The sequence below is a fragment of the Salvia splendens genome, chromosome 11, assembly GCF_004379255.2.
Source record: "Salvia splendens isolate huo1 chromosome 11, SspV2, whole genome shotgun sequence".
Classification (NCBI taxonomy): domain Eukaryota; kingdom Viridiplantae; phylum Streptophyta; class Magnoliopsida; order Lamiales; family Lamiaceae; genus Salvia; species Salvia splendens.
This window is the reverse complement of record NC_056042.1, coordinates 3,818,302-3,840,375: the sequence shown is the minus strand read 5'-3', so window position 1 is coordinate 3,840,375 and position 22,074 is coordinate 3,818,302. Positions and strand designations below refer to the sequence as shown.

At 36.4% G+C, this 22,074-nt stretch overlaps 2 protein-coding genes across 3 annotated transcripts; both read right to left on the bottom strand.

Annotated features, from left to right (window-relative positions):
* Positions 1–2,806: 2,806 nt before the first annotated feature.
* Positions 2,807–4,554, bottom strand: LOC121756217 (scarecrow-like protein 18). Its single transcript, XM_042151709.1, has one exon. It carries the CDS (start codon positions 4,208–4,210, stop codon positions 3,020–3,022), a length of 1,191 nt encoding a protein of 396 aa, XP_042007643.1. The 5' UTR covers positions 4,211–4,554; the 3' UTR covers positions 2,807–3,019.
* A 6,596-nt stretch (positions 4,555–11,150) lies between these two features.
* Positions 11,151–14,011, bottom strand: LOC121756216 (probable protein phosphatase 2C 66). Of its 2 annotated transcripts, XM_042151708.1 has the most exons (6): positions 13,806–14,009; positions 13,469–13,720; positions 12,840–13,223; positions 12,273–12,390; positions 11,864–12,087; positions 11,151–11,765 (listed from the first exon to the last, which is right to left on the bottom strand). In XM_042151708.1, the coding sequence occupies exons 2-6, from the start codon at positions 13,481–13,483 to the stop codon at positions 11,244–11,246; spliced, it is 1,263 nt and encodes a 420-aa protein (XP_042007642.1). In that variant the 5' UTR covers positions 13,484–13,720; positions 13,806–14,009; the 3' UTR covers positions 11,151–11,243. The 2 variants fall into 2 exon arrangements, with proteins under 2 accessions (XP_042007642.1, XP_042007641.1); XM_042151707.1 differs by having other exon boundaries at positions 13,469–14,011.
* Between the last annotated feature and the right edge of the window lie 8,063 nt (positions 14,012–22,074).

The window sequence follows — 22,074 nt, the reverse complement described above, 5'->3', positions numbered from 1 at the left end:
CACCCCTATAATCATAACTTGATCGTCAGTTCGATATATAGCAATGGAAATTGTAGAAAAAGAGTATTATTAAAATAGCAACTCACCAAAAATAAGGTTAAAATGGGATACATAACAATTTTAGTTTAAAGAAAGACAAGTTTACAATATCTTTTGTTTTTAGTTGGACAAGTTTAAATTATCTTTTCACAAACGTAACAAAACGAGTAAAAGCAGGTATAGAGGCATTTATTTGGAAATTATCCGAGTACTGTCACGAAAAATAATTTTGAAAGTCTCTTTACGAAAAAGGGGAGATTCTTTTTCTTGTTCTTCATTATTGTCTTCTTTTCAGAGTAGATATAATTGAATTAATATCTATCGTCACAGATCACGAGCTCTCTATCACCACTTTCATTTATACTTTTTCTTTCTTATTGCTTCTAAAATACTACTAGTAGTATATATATCGAGATTTACTATATAAAATGTATTCAACATGTTTGCAATATTTCTTACTATCCCCTTTTTATTGCTGAAACGAAGCCTCTTTAAGGTTAATTCAAACATTATGATATTTGGAGTTTGGACGTGTATATATGACTGTATATATACAGCCACCACCTTAATTAAATATATCAACTCTTCTAGCAAAAGTCGAATTTATGGTACTATTAACTATCATTTCATCATTCTATTTTTAAAAACCCTAAGTCGGTCGTCTTCTGTTAAAACCCTGAGCCGCTCTGATGAGTGTATGTATATACTAATACCCTTTATTTGAGACTAATTAAATAATTGAACAAATATCAATTAAAGGGATATTGATTTTAAAATCACAAATTTTGGCCAATTCTAGTATTTCCCACGAATTTTAATAGAACAAGCTTTACATTTTGTACGTTATTTTCACGATAGATTAATCGTCATCCGACTGGTGTACGTGACCTTTTTATTCTACTTGGCACGGTTGAATCAGCGTGACTTTTATCCTACTTGCTACGAACTTTAAAAGTGGTTTAAAATGTTAGAAGTATTTCATGGTTGCTCATATAGAATAAGTTTTCGCTGAAAACATCTTATTCGACTCGAGTTGGGAAATACGCATAGAATGTAAAGTTTTGTACGTTATTTTAAAAACACTAGAATCAGGTCAAAGTTCATGGTTTTATAGATCTATATCCCTTAATTAAATAAGTAATGTCATGTTTCCCTTATACATTGTAAGTCCAGAATATCACAATAATAACTACATGATGTGATCAAATACTAACCATCTTTATGTGCTACTTGCTAACTAAATCAATACATTATATTAAAAATGTCAACACAATGACATGAATATGTCAACACAAATTTGTGTTGACATTTTGTAAATGTCATGATAAATTTATGTTGATATACGCATGTTATTATTTTGGCATTTTAATATAATGTGTTGATTATTAAACAAGTAGTAGTACATTAAACAAAATGTCAAGATAAATTTGTATTGAGATACTCATGTCAATGTATTGACATTTTTAATATAATGTGTTGATTTAGTTAGCAAGTAGCACATTGAGATGGTTAGCACACTAACACAACTCTGTCTAATTAGTTGTTCAAAAGAAGATGACTCGTTTTTAAAAATAGAAATGCTATTCTCTTTACTTTATTTTTTCTCATAATATTCTATTTTCTTTTCACTAAACACACTCCTATAAAGCAATAATACTAGTACTCCACTACTTATAATAAAATCACATTGACAAAAAAAAGTTATTTACTTTGAGACGAAGAGACTGTTAATTAACAGAGGCAACATGAATCCAGAAATTATAATTAGAAAAAGTGAGTAACGAATAATGTGATGGAGGGGTTAACGTTCCATTTATAAATTGCATGCGTGCGGTGTCAGACAATTGTATAATCCCGAAGACTATAAATATTAAAAACAAAGGAGTGAAGAGAAAAAAAAATTAGTAAAGATTGTTGATGCCCAGTGGTGTTGCGTTGGCTTCACCAAATACTACTGATAACCATCTTATCACTGTCACCACCCCTACTATTACTTGCACACAATACAAATCTACTTCTACATTACTACTACTTCTACACCCCTCCTCTAACCTCTCTCTCTCTCACACACACACATCCTCATCATCATGCTCATTCCACTGAATATCAAGATTTCAGGATCTTTCTTTTGCTTCTTGTGGAGCTGAATACCACACTGAATTTTGTGCTCATCCCTACTTAGGGAAAACCCTCATTACTCACTCAATTTGCTTACCATTTGGATTTCACCTGCTTCTTGTCAGATTCTTTAATTTGTCCATCAACCCTCACTGATATAGAATATATGTATGCAAATGTTTGGATGGTTGAATAGCTATAACAAACAACAAGTATGGACAAAGGGAAAATAAAAAAGTGGTGTAGTGGTCCATTGCAATACACCATCGGACACAAGAGAGATCCCATTGCCAACTTGTAGGAGAGATGAGACACAAGCTTGTCAAAATTTATGTGTATTTTGTCAAATTTCATGCTTTTGCTCTCAGGGGACAAAACGCACAAATTAGGGCTACTATCTAATTATTTCTTCCCAATATTAATGACTCTCTCTCTATCTATATATCTATCTATCTAATTAATTACCCATAGACAGAGGAATTTTAGGGAAACCCAAAACAACCAATTTCCATTACTTATCATTCATATAAGTACAAATAAAAGCATCATCTTATTGAAAAGTTCAGCTTTTTTAGAATTAATTAAACACCAAAAGGTAATGGCCACCAAAACAAACACCCCTTCCACAAAGATAATCGTAGTTAATGCGACTCCTCAAGATCCGAATCTTTGATGATCAAAAGTTTGGTAATTAAATATGATTAAAAATTAAATACACCCCAAACAGCACTAGTATATATATATATATATAAGAATAAAAATATTTGAGCAGTCCAAGAAAACCTGATTGAAGAAGAAATTAGGTTTGTGTTAGCTAGCTTCCTCCGATCATGAAAATTAGGGTTAGGGTTTTTCCCGAATTTTAGCGCCAAGACGAGACCGAAAAGAGGGGCTGATTCTGCCATCCCAAGAAGAACGAATTGCTGAGGATGTGCAGCTGGTATCCTTCCGAAGGGTAGTGGAGGCGGAGGAGCAGCTTCGCCTGAGATAATGCGAAGGGGCTCAGCGCCACGTTCCCGAACCCCGCGCTTCTGAGCACCATCTCCCACGACCGGAACCGCTCGTGGCGCTCCCGCCGATCGCCGCCTTCGGAGGCGACGATGTCGCTGATTTCGCGGCCGAACCAAATCTGCTCGACGGCGAGGCGCTCGCGGCTGGCGGGGGGCAGCGTGGCCTCGAGAGAGTCGAAGACGGCGGCGTAGTGGTCGAGCGCCTCCACGAAGCGGTGCTGGAAGACGGGGTGGTTGTGGTTGGCCTCTCGCTCGGCGATGGCGACGATTCGGGGGGACATGGATTTGATGCGGTGGAGGAATAGGTGGAGGCGGTCGCGGTCGCTGAGGAGGCGGTGGAGGAAGTGGACGCAGTTGACGGCGAGCGTCTCGTGGGGGAGGATCGCCACGGAGGAGGTCACGGAGATCGATTCGTCGCTGGATTGGACGATCAGCGGGTGGAATTGGAAGCGGAGCCCTAGGGAATGGGCGAATTTGGCGAGGCGATCGCCGGTGCGGCGGAGGATGTCGAGATCGGAGCCGGTGCCGGTGATCCGGAGCGTCGGGGGAGGGAATCGCTCCGCCACCGCCTGCATCAGCGGCGGCCACTGGACTCCGTGCATGATGTCGAAGTCGAGGATGTGGATCGCCGGCTGCCCCTCGATCGCCTCCAGAATCGCCTGATTCGCCGTCAATTGGCTGAATCTGATGAAAGGAGTGATCTGGTTTAGGGAAAGGAATGATGATTGGATCACCGCGTCGTCGACGGCGGTGGAGGCGGCGCTGACTCCGCCGCCGCCGCCGGAGAAGCGATTGAGGCGGAGGGTTAGGGCTTTGGTGAATTGGTGGACGAGTCTCTCGGTGGCGTCGCCGTAGGGGGAGGAGTTGGAGAGGAGAATGGAGATGAGGCGGTGGGCGGCGGAGAGGTCGGAGCGGGAGACGAGCTCGGCGCAGCTGATGAGGAGCTGGCGCATGTGGATAGGCGGCGGCGGGATCTGGTGGCGGCGGCGGTGCTCCTCCTCTTCTTCATGGGATGATGATGATGATCCAAATGAGCCTAACATAGCTATATGATTAATCACCAATCACACACTGACAAATGGAGACTACTAAGCAAAGCAAAACCCTAGGGAGAGAGCATCAATAGAAGAATCAAGTAGAGTTTGATTGAAGAAATTAATTTGGGAAAGTAGAATAGGAGGGGGTGGTGAAGAGGACAATATTGTTTAGCATTTTTTGTGTGGATTGGATTGGAGGGTTATTAAAACACAGATGGTGTGATGATGAAATTGAAATGAAGATGGTTATAACTGGAGACTAGGTAGCTAGTAAACAGTAGAGACAATGCAATGAATGCATATATATTGGAGAGAGAGAGAGAGAATATGATGAGTGAGTGAATAAAGAAATGGAGGGTGTAGGGTTGGGTTGGGTTGGGTTGGGTTGTGTGTGAAACGAAGGGTTGGTTTTGCTCTCACACACAGACACACACAGTTTTAGTTATTGAGAGGAACCAAGAGTTGCCGACATACATTACCAAATGTCTGATTCAACAGATGAAAAAGAGAATATTTGCCTATATTATCGTATTTTTCATCACTTAATTATCATGCATTTTCGGCTTATTTTGTAATCCACTCTTTCACGTACCTTCACATTTTTTTCATAAACATGCGGGAATTGCTACATAAATGCATCTTCTTTTGTTTGTGTCTCTCTTGATTCTACTCTCATTCTGTTCAATGAAATACGGTTTCTATCTTAATCGGTATATATTGAAATCCTTAATTATTCACTACATTTAATTGATTCAGTCATCTACTTTTACTTCAATAATATCATTTGTATTGGTTTTCAACAACAATCTTTTCTTTCTCCTACCTTAATTAGTAGAAACGCAAACACACAATCTATAATTAAGACAATAAATGGAGAGGAATATCAATCTTAATTAATAGAGCCAATATAATGCTATATATGCTCACACACTACACATTTGGTGTTGGATTTTGCCCAATTTACCATAGAATCACTGACCACGCAGCGGCACTGCGATATCTCTCATGCATGGTCAAATTCTCGAACCCTTACAAATGCACGAATCCGGCATTCGGGTTCTGGCTTTGGTTGCGGGAGTGTGTTCCATGGTTACTTCATTTCGGAATAAAAGAAGATATAAAATGGGTAACACTAGTATCGTATTGTGATTGGTTGAACACATCATGTGGCAGTATGTCTAGGCCACTAAATTTTACATTATTCCTCGAATTTGCAAAGTGTACTTAATTAAATCGCCTCCACTTCAAGTCAAAACATTTTGTCCTTTTGACCTGGGATTGTAAGTTTCGTTATTTTTTTCACTCACCGAAAGCTATAAATTGGCAACATACGGAAAGCTGGAAATTTATTACATGTTCGGATGGAGAAAGTAATGAACCAAAATGACTATTTTTGGTATCTTCTTTTTTCTTTTTCCTCTTAAATGGACCTATTAATTTGTTCATAATTCCTAGCAAATAGCTGCTTTTAGATGAAGCAAAGATGCTACGGAAAATATTGGTTTTGTAATTACTTAAGGGGGTCAAACATTACTTGTGGAGGTCATGAACAAGTCTATAAGAGATCAAGCTGAAGATCAAAAAATTCATGAGAAAATGGTCAAATAAATCTATATATATCCAAATTATTCGCATGCTACTGAATATTCTCCCGACCTTTCTTATGTCTATTTTCTTGGTTCAACTCATTCGATACAAAGCCATCAAATTAATACTATTAATTTGGTTTCGGCATTGAGATGACAAATATTTGTTAGAATTAAGAATGACATATAAATATGAATTATGTCTTCATAAGCACGGTAAAGTCCAATTAGAGGTTTGCTTAGTATTCTACTTTCCTATTAAATGGTTTTATCTCCGATGTTCGAAATAAGTCCACGTTTGTAAGGGCTTGATTCAATCTCGGTTTGAGGAGTTTGTATCGTTTGTCATGTGGGCTGTGCTGCAAGATCTATATACAGGGCCGGAGCTACTTGAGCTTGACAAGGGGAAAATATGTGCCCCACCTCAAAAATTTTCATTTATGCTATTTTGATATTTAATTTTTGGATTTTTTTTCTAAGTTTCCTTATATATGCCCTTTCTCGAATCCTCGAAATTTACTCATATATTTTTGCTCCACCTAAATAGAATTCTTGGCTCCATCCTTGTCGATACATCTGTGTTCTTAGTGTTGTATCGATTTTGCTATTGTCATTGTTCTTGACGTACTTGCGCGCCAGTTTTTGGCTCGAGCATTTTTCATTCAATTAAAAAAAATGAGTGATTCATTTAGAGAAGGTGAGAAGTAAAAGGAGCGCATGTTTAGTAGATGCATGATGATGAATTTGCATATTAACATAGGGGGTTTCCATTTATGGCCGGCCATAATATGGCCATTTGACATCGCTCTTCCATAAATCCTTAATTGTTGTGAGTTGGGGGGTGTGACCCACATCTGCAGAAACTACACGCAAAGCCTTAAATATGTCGAAAGCTACATGCTACGCTCTACAAAACACATGAATCGCCCTCCACTTTGTCTTTAGACTGACAACCCTAATTTTTTTCCATGTTTGTCTATTTATATTGGATTCTCATTTCACTTCACCCACGTGCATCCCCCACCTACTATTACCCTCCAACTCTTTCATTTCTCACAACCACTTAATCAACAAATTAAATCTACTAGTGGGATTATGAGATCACCATGTTAGATAGAGTATGCATGCATACATAATCATGTACGTATTCAATTTCAATGAGGGTGTAAATACAAGAATTGATTAAACAAACTAACCAAAATAGAATTGGGAATTTAGGATATAGTTCTACAATAGAATATCGTTTTCTAATTAACTTTTGTGATTTCAACGCCACAATGTTAGTGAATTGGAAAAATTTGATATCGATCACAATCCATGAATTGGTCAACAACCAATCCTTAATGCTTTACTATACTATCTTTTTGGATTCCCCTTTACGAATATACTCATATATACCCTCCTCTCTCCTCTCTCTCATAATATTGTGTGTGTGTATTCCTCCATTATATTTGTGAGGTTTTGCGGTAAAAAAAAGTTACTAACATCAATGACTTAGGTATATTTGAAGACTGCACAAACAGTGCTTTATTTTATAGTATGAGGAAAGAATTTCCAAATTAATATGTAGTTTAATTTGGTGAAGAGTCACTTTAATCAGCCGTCATAAGGAGTTTGGTCAAATTGAGGAGTTTGATCGTTATCAAGGTATAGTGTTTCAACAAATTAGAGAATAATTTGGTATATGATGTAAATTCTATCGGATTATATCTGTAACCATTTTCCTAGTTTTAGTTATAATATTGAGTGATTAATGGGAAAAAAAATCAATTTACACACACACAAAGTAAAAAAGCGTGAGCACATATAGTCATATAGATGATATGATTAGACCAGCAACACTGCCTTGAATAAGTTCCAATCGCAAGAAATAGTATTGCATGTGAAAACTGTAGAGTGGATTTGATAGTAGTAAGTAAAAACCACCAACAAAAATCCAAGATGACTGGTTGACACAAATCCTCATTCTCTTCATTCAAATCAATAAACATACCTTTCAGAAAAAGTGGACAAAAAAATATAAAAATATTACTATAATTTAGGGACATCCTACCTTACTTTTGATATTGACTCTGCCCATGTTCCATTAATTTACTAGTTGATTTTAGTCTTCCAAATGTCACTATAAATTAATCTGATCATACTCCTATATATATGCAAGATAAAATTGTTGTAATGACCTTTAGGCTCTAGTTGAGGGGAATATTTAAAACCCACCAAACTAGAAGAAGAGGATGATAAATTAATTAAAACAGCTAAGGATAACTTAAAACAAGATACCACAATTTCCTTTTCCCCTTTCCCTTATTCCATTTCCTTGTTTTCTGTTAACCTTTAATCCCCTGGGTTGTTCCTCTGCCAATTTCATCAAAGTTGTTATTATTCCTTTGTATTTCCTTCTTTCTTCTATCTGTAGCTATTAAAAAAAACTTTTCTTTTTTGCTAAAAAATCAAAATTATTATTGTTACTCATAAAGGATGTTAATTGGGCCAACTTGATTTTATGTTATTTTATCAGATTTTTGAGCACTTATTAGCTTAGCTGAACCCTAAACCCCATACTTGAAGTTGATGTCATAAAACTTCCAATGACCTATAGGGGTTCAGGGTACCACTTTGAGAACAGTTGGAATAAATATGGAGTAATACAATCACGTACGATTAAGAGTGTCCACAATGATGGCCCTTGAAGGCCACCAAATGTGGCTCGGCCACCATTCGTGGCTCTCATGTGGCCCTCCGCAATGGTAAAGTAACAAAATTAACAAGGGCTACCAAATGTGGCCCTCTATAAAAAAATTAATTTGTTTTCTTTTTTTAATGTTATTTTTAATTTAACTATATTAAATTTTATTAGAATTTAAATTTATGATATTTATAAATTTAATTAAAATAAATAATTTGGATTGTAAATAAAAAAATTCCCAACCTAAAACTAAAATGTAACAAGAACTTCGTTATATTATATTAAAATAGGAAAATTATACAACGAAAGTTTTCTAATTTAAAAACAACAACCCGAAAACCCATATTACTCTGCGGTACCCCTTCTACGGTTCCAGACCTCTTCAACCATATCAGCCTGCAGTGATGTATGCGATATTTGGCTCCGTATATCGGTGTACCGCTGGATCATGTATTCATTACTACGTGGTACACCAGACCTCATCGGCTTCACGTTGCACCGCTGCAACAAGGTTTTGGAACTCCAGATCTACCGCTTGTTGGAATTGTTCATCGTCGGAATCCATAGTTGCAAGGTTGAATCGAAATTGGAAGGAAATATTGGAAAGATTGGAGGAAAATGGAAGTAAAATGGAATTGGAAAAATGGAATGGAAGTGTAGTATTTTATAACTAATTTTTGAATTTTTTTAAAAAAATTATTAAATTCCGCGGCCCAGCCGCGAATGGCGGCCCGCTGCAGTGGAGGGCCGCGGCTCGCCCTCGGCTCGCCCTCGGCTCTCGGCCCTGCGCCCCTCCTCTCGGCTCTCTGCAATGGGGGGCCGCGCACCGAGCCGCAGGACGCTGCTCCCCCATTATGGACACTCTAAGTGAAGTTCAAAATTATGCTCATCTTCAATGAGAATCTATGTTAGTGTTTGGAATATTGACTTGCTCCATCCCTCTCTCTCTCTCCTTCTCTCTATGTGATTGTGGGGTGTAACAAATGCATGGAAAGGAAAGGGAAGCAACCTGGCTTTATTGTACAATTAGGAGTGCAAAAATTGAAAAGCTGATCCAATTCACGTGTAGTTAGTGATTTGACATATTTATAAATTTTTCACTAAGTTTATTCACCCCTACCCCACTTTCAACTTGTCTTCTCTTATCTACTTCTATATATAGCCTTTTTTGTATTTTTAGTTCCAAAATAGAGACTATATATTTTGGAAACATGATTATTTACTTATAAGTTTCCCACTTTCATGATATTTCTTTGTTGTAATTATTGAGACTTTCCATTAATTGATGATTAGTCAGTGAAATTAGCAAGGAAATGGTATTATCCGGCTTAATTCAAAATATGGGTGAGTGAGAGAAGTTGAGAATTGAGATATAAGCGCATCTGCAACGGTGCTCGTTGGCAAGGACGGCGTCCATGCCGCTGGCGCGGCTAACCCCTGCTCGCCGCTGGCACGGCGCTGCTCCATGCATCGAGCACATCCGTGCCGCTGAGCAGCTGACGCGGCGGCACCTGATTGGCCAACGGCATTCACTTTTTTCTTTTTAAAAAAAAATCGGATTTAATTAAAAAATCTGAATTAAATAAAAAATATATTTTCCCACTTCCCAATAAATTATATCCGTTTTCTCTCCACTTTTAATTTTTCAATTTTTTTCCCCAAAAAATCACATTTTCATCTATAAATACTCTCACTTCCACACCAAAAATTTCACACCACACTACACAATTCTCAATTCTCAATTCTCCCAACTCAATTTGGCCGATAGGTCAAATATGACCCCCGAGCAACTTGATTCACATTTGGCAATGATACGGGGTCTCCGAAGAACATTGGGGATAGGGCCAGAGGAATAGCCTTCCACGGGGGTATTTTTTAGCCTTTAATTATGTATTTTTTATTTTTTAGGATTTTAATTATGTAATTTTAAATTTTTAGTATTTTAATTATGTAATTTTTATTTTTTTGTAATTTGTAATAGTATTCCAGATATTTTTAATACATTTTAATATTGTGGAAATATTTTTATTTAAATTGAATAATAGAATGATGAGACCCTTGAGCATGTCCTGCGGAAGAGTATAGATGTGGGTGTTGTGCTCTTGCCTAAGAGCAGAGAGTAAAAAAGTAATAAAAGTGGGTTCGAATCCACATCCGTACTCTTTGACAAGAGCATGGACGAGAATGCTCTAAATATCACTAACAAATTACAAAGATTGGAGATGCTCTAAGTATCACTAACAAGTTATTGAAATAATCTAAATGTCAAAAGTTGTCATGAAAGTTGGTTGGAATAATAAATGTGTAAATTCGTCATCAGATTCCAATTGAATGACTTACAAGTTTGTTTGGATAATCCATCCAAAATTATTAACTATCCATGTTTTCTTCTCCAGCTTCCATTTACTAGAAATTATTTTGTCGTCCACACCATTATTTGTGTCCAAAATGTCTGCTGTCCCATTTAATGTACGGTCCTCGTCACACTTCAAATAATTCAATTTCATCAAAAGCAAGAGCTTTAATTCTTTATTCAACTTGATTTATTTTAATATTAATTTCTTGAATTATAGTATATATTTTAGATGAATATTTAGCTAAAAATGGAAGTGTTTGGCTCTATAAACAAATGGTAGAATTTGAATGATGAGATTATTTGTAAAGACGTTGCAAAGAAGCAAAATGAGAAGTATCTAAAAATATATAGAGTTTTGAGACATAGGCAGAGTAAGAAGATACAAAATTCTCAAGCCAAAAGTTGCCTATTTCACAACCATTTTCTCCAACTCGTGCTTCTTCTATCAAAGGGCAAGAACCTGGGCAGACTAAGAAGGCTATTAACTCGGGTTATGCCTTCGAGCGCTGACCATTCTTCGTCCTCTGCAGTTGAGAGGCACTCGGCCAGGCTCCTCCTCGACTGCCCAACACCCTTGTCGGTTCGCTTCTCCTCCACTTCCTCCAGCATGGGGACTATCTCGCTCGACTCTTTTCTCGCGGGACTATCGGGGTCCTGTTCGGAGGGAGCCTTGGACGTTTCTACTTCTACTGGAGCCTTGCTTTCCTTTTCAGGGAGAGATGACACATCGTTTTGGGGTGGTCTGAGCTCGTTTGTCGGAGGCACGTGTTCCAGGAACAAACATACGGCAGCACAGTCGTCGTTCTTTGATGTTGGGTACTTGAGCCTCCACGCTCTGGTGGCGCAGTCCACGAGGGCTCGGGCAGCTGTTCCACGCCCGGGAGCTGAGGCAACGATGTCCACGGCTTCCTTATTGGAAAGAACATCCCACACCTATACAAATGTTAATTTAAGGCAGGTTAATCAGAAAGAATTGTAGGAGAATGTGAGCAAATTTATCTGAAAAAGATGAAGGTGATGGAGAATAATACCCCATCAGTTGCAAGGATGACGAACTCGTCTCTCTCTGTGATGTGGTGGTGATATACATCCGGTATGGAGATTAAACCAAAGTCCTTGAGACAGAAATCACCGAACGCTCTGGCCATGGCCAAGCCAGGTGAATCGCTATTGGGTAGCCACACACGTGCTACTTCCGGTTCATCTTGCAAAGCAAAAACTCTTCCTTTACATTTCTGGATCCTTGCAGCTTCTCCTGAAATCAAAAAACCACGCATTGAGCTACACCACCTATGGACTTAACAAGAGAGCGCGGGGAAGGGTGAGGGTTCAAAAAAGCTTTTGAATATTCACAGTAAGTCTTGTTGCATTCGAAGTAGCAGAGATTCCATATAGCACTAAAGAAATATCTATAGCATTTGAGAGTGAAGATAGGCATACTTGGAAGATTAGGTTTCAAGTCGACGGTTAGTTGTACAGCTGACAAAACATTGTCCCTATCCCGGGTTGCAAGTACTGCTCTGGAGTCACCAACATTCCCAATTATAAGATCCATATCCTGGATGATCGTTATCACAAGTCGTTAGATCCATCAAGTATCTACAAATGCAGATAAACACAATAGCACTAATCCCACAATGCAAGGCCGAAACAGCTATATGCTACTGAGAGCAATCATTTCAGATCAAATAGGACTCGATAAATCCACAAAAGAAGTTATCAATTTCTACAAGAGAATTCAAAGTACCAAAAAGCCAGCTTGCAAATGACGAAGCTGAATACATGTCTGTAAAATGTAAAGAGATTGATAACACAATAAAACACTGCATCTGCTAAGCAAAAAATCACAAAAATTTGAATACGAATAATGAGGAAACTTCAGGCCTTAGCTAACAAGCTAAATGTAATGAATTCCAACCTAAAATGATGGCATCAATTGATAAATTTTCTTAGAAACTACTCTTACAGACTAAGGGGGAGTATCGTGTAACAAAGGGGGAAAGATACCTGTTTTATCAAGGCCACGGTAGTTGTACCGCTACAAAAGCAGTCGATAGAAGGGTGCAACTTGAGTTCCTTATCCATCAACTTGAAAGCCTTTAGAATTGAATGCTTGAGTGGAATATGCATCTCAGGCACTCTCTCAACCTCCTCTGCTTCCACTGATTCGCATCCATCCTCATCCATGAAGTCATCGAATCGCCTCATTCCTTCAAACCCCACATTCTCCTGCACATGATTCTGCTCATCTTTACCCTTACTTTCCCACTGCGAACGCAACAAAACCGGAAGAGCATCCCGCACTCTCCTTGCCACCATGTGACCATAAGGGCCATGGCCATCAAAAACTCCACAGAAAGTCGCCCTCGAATCCTCTCCCGTGCAGAAATTCTACCATACAAACAACCCAAGCAAGTCATAAACTGACCCCAAAATAGACAATAACAACAACAACAAAACCATTATCTTTCACTTCTTCACAGCCCCAATGCTATACTACAATTTCTTCCTCACAATTCACAACTAAACTACAAAATTATGAATTTTGAATAGCCCCAATTCTTTGCTACACCAAACACATTACATTAGCCAACAAATTTCAACACAGAGATTGAATCGATTGAAGAAAAACTGACCTCCCAAACGATCATGGCGTCTTGATTAGTCCCTTTCTTGCCCTGCTGAGTGTACAAGCTAGCGATGCGGCTGGCCCCATTCGAGAAGAGCCGCCCCTGGATTTGATGCAACGCCCGCTCCTCCGCTACCACGGGGGCGGTGGCGCCGCCGCCGCCGCTCAACTTACTGATAAAGGTGGAGAAATCGCCGGAGCTGCTCTTCTTCAGCCGGGAATCCGCCTTTTCGTCGCCGGTTTCCCACCCCGTGCTCCGCTTTCCACGAGCCGACGAATAGCAAATACCCATTTAATAAAGATTCAATTTTTAGCCCGAAATTATCAGCCCAGTTGCGAGATACCTGATAAAAATGGAAATAAGAGATTCCCCCAATTGATCAAAGTAGAAACATAATCAAGAAGAATTGGTAATGGGGAAAGAACAGTGGTTGGAATAGGGATTTACAGAGGAGAGAGAGGGGGGGGTTTGGAGAGAGAGGATAAAGGCAGGATTCAGGTGAGTGAAGGTGCAAGTAGGTGTAGATTTTATGACTTTTTGTTACCAATCTTTTACTGCTAATTAACTGAAAAAATATCTTATACTAGTTGAAGATAAAAATAATTGCTTAGGATTCTGGCGTTTGAAATCATGAAAGTTGAAACTGGAGAAGTCTAATTGTGAGCTGTACTGTTGCAATCAAAGGGTGGACGGATGTCAACGTCGCCACGAGAGAGCCTCTTTATTTTTTAATGTTAAAAAGACGCAATTTGGATTAATTCTGAATTATTTTATATTTTTAAATTTTGAATGATGATTTCCCCTAATTTTGATGAAATGTGATAGACTTACAGAAAAGTTTACATGAATAAAATGTTCAACGATATAAACAACGTCGTCTCCAGGTAAAAATTACAATGTTTCATTGGATTAAGGTTGGTTTAAAAATTTCTGAATTTAATTTGTTAGTGAAACTTTTGAGTTTTCAAAAATTACAGAATAAACGTAGAGAAGTCGGCAATATCTCTCCCTAAATGTGATTAGTTTATCAGACTTGCTTAAAAGAGGAGATGAGATGGTGAGTGGAAGAAGAGGTGGAGGAAGGTCTCGAGGCCGGAGAAAGAGCTAGTCTTGGAATTTTTAGATGTCGCACTTGAAGGAGACGATGTCGCCGACGTTGAGTTTCTTATCATTGATGAAATCAGTAGTAAATGTCAATTTAGTGTCGTTAATAATCTCGAATTTCAATTTTACTTGATAGATCAAAGCAGAAAAATCAAAATTTCATAAATTTTCATTTAAACATAAAAATAATGAGATCGATAAATCAAAATTTACTCAAAGATATGAGCTTTAGCTTCAATTGCCCCTTTTACAATTATTCTATTAATAGTAGTAATAGTTTATTCTTTCTTGGGTAGTTTCAAACTTTCAACTTCGATGATTTAAAACTTTACAAAAAGAGAATTCGGTGATTTATTTTAACGGCCGTTTGGTTCAACCGTTCATATCTTACTAGAAAAAACATAACACAATCTTTCTATAATGATTTTTAACAACAAAAAGTATGTCACGATTCACATAAGTCCAGAGAAATGCAAGGTAGATAGTCCAATAGTTTTTAGAATTACTTGTCATATGTCTATTTAGATAATATAATCTAAAGTAGTATTGGTAGAATTAAGATATTAAATATTAGTAATAAAATTTAATCAGATTATATTTAAAGGGTGGAGTCCAGCAGTGGACCACCTACGTGATGATAGAACTACATAGTTCGGTTTTAACTCTAAAGTATGAAATGAACCACCTATTATTAAAGTGTATTATTGGAAAGAGTAGTGATTTAGAGACATAATGTCTCTATGACATAATGCCGCTATGTCACTTTGCCATAACCTTAATTTAAATATGTACTAATATACCCTTATTTTAGATAAAAGGAAAATTAGTAGTTATGTATAATTGATTATTAGGGAAGGGAAGTCAAATCTAATCAAATTAACTATCTATAACTAATTAATACATAGTAGTATCAATTAAGATTCACGTTTATTAGCAAAATTTTAACAAAATTTCAACTATTTTCACTACTTAGTTTCTTATTGATATCCAACAAAATAATATTTATATTCAATTATTTTATTATTAAATAATTCTTAAAATTCTAAATAAAAAAACTAAATTTAATTTTATAAAAATTAGAAGTAAATTATAATTATACTAGTCACTGTCATCTAATTATTTTATTATCAAATATTTATAAAATTTGCAAGTTATAAAAAATACTTCATGTCTAATATAAAATAAATTAAAATGATACTCCATTAAATAGTAACATTTAAATTTTAAGTCATATAAACGATTATATAAACTCTATGATTTTATTCACCATTTTCGGATGGTAAGATGTAAACTTTTGAAACTAATGCATTTGTCAAATTAATTCACTAGTATTGTAAAGATATGAACATTTCAAATCAATGCTCTAATTTTGCAATTGTCTATATTTTCTGATTCTAAGCGCTAGCCAATAAATTGGTAAGATACTCCATATCATAAATTGACTTTCTACAAAATTTGCATTATATAAACACATTTGAATTCAATCATCTAATAGTCATATAGGAATACTTAATTTCTTAATATTATCCTCCAATGAAATAAAAATATTCATTCGCATCCAATTATTTTATTATTAAATAATCATTAAAGTTCTAGAATGTAAAAAGTATATACGTACAGAAATATATTTAATTTTTAATTAGTATTAAATAATTACTAAAATTCTGAATCATAAAAATGATTGCATGCATATACATACTTAATTTCTTAGTGTCATCGTTCAACGAAATAGTAATTGTCACTCACATCAACTTTTTTTTCTTCTATAACAATGTTTAAATTTCTAAATTGTAAAATAGTACTCCAGTAGTATACATATGTTATATACTTAATTTATACTTGCACCATCTAATGAAAGGATAAAGTCATTTGCGTCAAATTATTTTATTAGTATTAAATAATTACTAAAACTCTGAATCATAAAAATGATTGCATGCATATACATACTTAATTTCTTAGTGTCATCGTTCAACGAAATAGTAATTGTCACTCATATCAACTTTTTTTTTCTTCTATAACAATGTTTAAATTTCTAAATTGTAAAATAGTACTCCAGTAGTATACATATGTTATATACTTAATTTCTACTTGTACCATCTAATGAAAGGATAAAGTCATTTGAGTCAAATTAATTTATTAGTATTAAATAATTACTAAAATTCTGAATCATAAAAATGATTGCATGCATATACATACTTAATTTCTTAGTGTCATCGTTCAACGAAATAGTAATAGTCACTCACATCAATTTTTTTTTCTTCTATAATAATGTTTAAAATTCTAAATTGTAAAATAGTACTCCAGTAGTATACATATGTTATATACTTAATTTCTACTTGTACCACCTAATGAAAGGATAAAGTCATATGCGTCAAATTATTTTATTAGTATTAAATAATTACTAAAACTTTGAATCATAAAAATGATTGCATGCATATACATAATTTCTTAGTGTCATCGTTCAACGAAATAGTAATAGTCACTCACATCAACTTTTTTTTCTTCTATAATAATGTTTAAAATTCTAAATTGTAAAATAGTATTCCAGTAGTATACATATGTTATATACTTAATTTCTACTTGTACCATCTAATGAAAGGATAAAGTCATTTGCGTCAAATTATTTTATTAGTATTAAATAATTACTAAAATTCTGAATCATAAAAATGATTGCATGCATATACATACTTAATTTCTTAGTGTCATAGTTCAACGAAATAGTAATAGTCACTCACAACAACTTTTTTTTTCTATAACAATGTTTAAATTTCTAAATTGTAAAATTCTAAAACACATTATTTTGACACCATGTAACTATTTAATTCTAGTATACAAATTTAAATTGTTGTTCCCTAACATTTTGTCCATTAATAAAATAAAGCATAAATAAATTTCGAATCTTTATTTGATGCTATAAGAACTCAAGCAATTAAATTGATTTATTAATTTTATAAATAGCTAAAAATGGATAAACTTTTACTTATACATTCATTAATTTATTTTTCCAGCAAATTAAAAAAAATCAACTACTTATAAAAATTACTCCCTTAGACAAATAATCTTCGAACTTATAGGAATGTATTTGAATATTAATCCATATATTCCACATACATTTCCCATAATGAAGGAATCTTATTGATATCATACGTAATTAATACCCCTTATTCAAAATTTCCATTTTCTAGATGTAAGGGGCAAAAAAGTACCTTTATAAAATTCAAATTTTATTAAAAGTAGAATATAATGTAATATTACTATTTAACCCTCATTATGTCTTAGACATTATGTCTCCAAAACATTTTTCTATTGGAAATACATGCCAATTTTGTGCAAAAAATATGATACTATTTCTCATGGGAACACTTGTCTTAAATATCATAACACAGAGTAGTATTTCTTACCAATAAGTAACTCTTTCATTTACTACTCCATTTATTTGGAATATGGATTAAAAATTGGGTTGTCGTAATTTATAGTGAGTAGGGGGAGGTCGATGAGCTTTGGTGGTGGTAATAAATTTCCAATTAATGTAACACATTATTAGCATATTATAAACAGTGTACAGTGTGTTTTAGACTTTTTAGAGTGTATGGTGCATAGTGAACCTATTTTAAGTATGGAGTATATTTCTTTCCAATATATGATCCTATTTAATACTATAAGTACTTTATATATCCCATTGCTGAATCATTTTCCTTTTTTATTGTCTAATTATAGTTGAGCATTTATTTTTTAGAAAAAAATAACATATTTAATATATTCCTTAGTATTTTATTTTTTTCTCCTATTTTATTTCTCATTCCACTTAATTCATTAAACGCAATTTTACTAAACCACATGCCAAAAATGAATGTGTATGAAGTACTAGTTTATACACCTAGGTATTTTTTGTGGAGTAAGTACTTATGCAATATTTTTTCTCTCCTTGGTGGCTCCCGGTTGGAATCCAATGCGAATCCAAATATTTTTGTCACATAAGTTCAATCCAAATCAGCCAGACGTAAAATTATTAAAAAAATTAATACTGGGGCACTCAAATTAACTTCGAATCCATACAAATAATAAAAAAATTTCCATTGATTAAAAGAACTCTAATAGTCCTATGCATTAATCAATTTGAGAAACGAACAAAGGGAGGTCGACATCATTTAATTTATATAATTCCATCATTTATTTGGTACCTCAGCGAAGCATTGACTTTAATAAATTAGTAAAGATAAAACATCCTCTAATAAATTAATAAATAAATGAATGAATACGATAGAACCAATTATGCAAAAAAAAGTTATTAATGAGAATTTGCTTCTCGTAAACTATCAACGGCATGATATAAATGGCATGAGCTGTGCGTTATATATTATGGCCGTGGAAATAACTAAACTTAATTATATATATGAAATTATGGTAAGGTAGTCCAATAAATTTTTTTGTTAAACTTAATTAAAAATCAATCTAGATCAATTATCATGTAGTAATAAATTGTAAACGATTTTCCTATTTAATTGAAACGAAAATGCTTGGATGTATGAATGGTAGAACCAATAAAAGAAAGTAGGATTGCTCAACCGGATTATTGATGATTGAAGTTAATTTATGAATGTGCGACCATTATTAACTGTAGATGTTAAACAAAAAGGTAAATAGTTAGTTGAAAGTTGAAAGAGGAAATGACAAGTAGAAGAGGTTGAACAGATAGCATAAAATCAGAAAGCTGCTAATTAAACCCAACCAAATTGTCTTCCCTTGCAATCAACATCCCTAATATAACAATAATAATTTAATTCTATTCCCAATCTTTATATAACAGTATAATTATCTTGTTGATTTTTATGTGTTGAGCCAGAACATTTTAGAGAAATACTTTCATTTGTATGAATTCCCTTGATAATTATTACTATCTTGTTACAAAAAAAACATATTCAATTTTCTAAAACTACTATATTTAGCGCGTATTTTGATAGTGTTGTTTCAACATAGATAATAGATTTACGCATAGAATCTAATAAGTTACATTATGCAAGATAATAATTTGGCACATATTTAACATAAATGATTAACATTATTCAATCTTTATGTAAGCATTCAGAATAATCAAAACACATTTTGCAAGCATCAAATCTGATCATCAAATAAAAAATAAAGCAAAGGTATTTGACTGATGGATCCGCGAATTTATGATGTTAGTAAATGCTGGTAGAGAATAAAGACTACGACACAAAGAATTTACGTGGTTCGATTTACTGAAGTAAATCTACGTCCACGGGAAGAAGGGAGGGCAAGATTGTATTGCTTGATCTGGGATTACAGCTTACAACACAGACTTGCTATATGATATTGTATCTCTAGAGAGCTTAACCCTTTTCTATCTGATCTAAGTTCTATTTATATATTGAACTAAGATCGTGGCTTGCATCACCACCCTAAGTCGTGGATGTCGTGTAGGTCATGGCCTAAGATCGTGGATGTAGCGTAGGTCATGGCCTACGATCGTGGCCTGAGTTGACACCAAGTGGTAGTGGGTGTGTTGGAAGTTGTGGAAATCCTGTATGGGTCCACTAACTCCTTGTTCGGTCGAATACTGAGACCGAACTGCTTTGGTTGCCGATCTGAGAGCAGAGCTTGATGCCGACCTGAGAGCAGAGCTTGATTGGTTGGCTTTTACCGAGCTGTAGGCTGAGGCCGAACTCTTTGGTAATGCCGAACTCATACTCTTCCTTGGGCTTTGGGCTGATGGGCCGTCATTGCTGTTGGGCTTGTTTAGTACGCACCCCATCACTACCCCCCCCGAAGGGCGAAGTGAATCACTTCGGCGAAGTGAGTCACTTCGGCATTCTGGATAAAGGCAAGGGGGAGGCTGATGTCAGGGGACGTGCCTTGCATTAAATGCGACAGTAAAATCCGGCCGTTGAATCCTGAAAAGGTGGGATTCGAAACGGTGCGACGATTTTGAAATCTTCGCCGAATCTGATAAATATCTCCTTTCTTCATCATTGAAGCACTTTTGCGACTGCTTCTTCTGCACTCTCTCTTTTTTGCGAAAATTCTCTCTCCGCTTTCAAGAATTTCTTCAGACTTTCTTCACCTTCAAAAAGTAAGAAAAATGTCTTCTTCTTCTTCTTCGGAGTCGGGTATCGGTAGGAGAGGCGGTAAGGGGTCTTCTGGCCAGAAAGAGTCCGGGGAGAAGACCGTAGAGTATTTCCATAGTATTTTGAGTAAGGATACTGTGATATCCCTACCCGAAAAATACTTTTTTCCTGGGGGGAAGGCGGTGGTACCTGACGGTGATCATAGGGCTGACTCCCCGCCGGAGGGTTACGCCACCGTGTACGAGGCCTGCTTAGAATGCGGGCTTCGTTTCCCCCTCCCTTCTGCCTTTATAGATTTACTAGATTTTTTTCAGCTTCCTTTAAGCCAGGTGACTCCGAACTCTTGGAGGCACTTGTCGGCCTTCGCTGCCGAACTCCGTAAGTTAGGAAGGGATTTGTCTTTGAAGGCGATCCTTAAATTCTTTCAATTTAAGAGGAAGGGGTCTTGGTTTTACTTGATCCCTGTACAGCCCTTTAGGGCCTTTTGTAAAACGAAGTGGCCGAAGTGGCAAAACCGCTTCTTCTACTATGATAGGACCGCGGCTCCTAGTTTTCCCTGGAGAGGGCCGAAGTCCGTTATCCGTCATCCTCGGCCTGAACCGTTGGACGAGCTCGATGGCGAGCTCAACAAGATTCCCATAGTTAGGAAACAATACACGGAGTCTGAGCTCGTCAAGGGCGACGTCGTGTTCGACATCTCGTCTTCGGACGAAGAGGCCGAGGGTGAGGATTTCTCTTTATCTTTATGCTCTACTGCTTTAACGAAGAAAACTAACCTTGCTTTCTTGCTTTTTGGCAGTGTATATGCTGAACAAGGCTATCCGAAAGTCCTCCGAGCTTGTGGAGCCGGAGAGGCAGAGAGCCCCTCGCTCGGCGTCTGAAGCCGAGAAGAATCCGAAGAGGCAAAGAACCTCTTCTTCGGATCCGAAAGAGCCGGAGCCGTGTTCGGCTAAAGGGAAGGGGAAATTTCATGAGTCCCCAAGAGTGCCGGGGAAAGACCTGGTCATCTCCGAGGTGGTTGCAGACATCCCGGAACACGTCCCTGAGCCTTTTCAATGGCCGACGAATTTTGTGGAGGTAAGCTTTCTGACTTGGCTTCTTTTCCACATTTTTTGATGGCCATTCTGTTGAGTTTTTTCCTTGTTCATCTTCAGAGAGCCAAGCTCGTCTCCGTGGAGCTCTCCAAAGCATCCCACGACTACGAGGAGATGCAGAAGAAGTTGCATCTTGCTCGTAGTCTGGCCGAACAGGCTGAGGCCAAATTTGAGAGGGCCCGAGCTGCTAGGATCTCGGCTCAGGATGAAGCCCGGTCAGCCAAAAACCAGCTCATCATCCTGCAAGAGCAGACGAAGCACCGGGAGGCTCAGAAGGAGGCTGCCGCCGTGGCTGCCCAGGGGGAGGCTCTCCGTGTTTACACGGAGA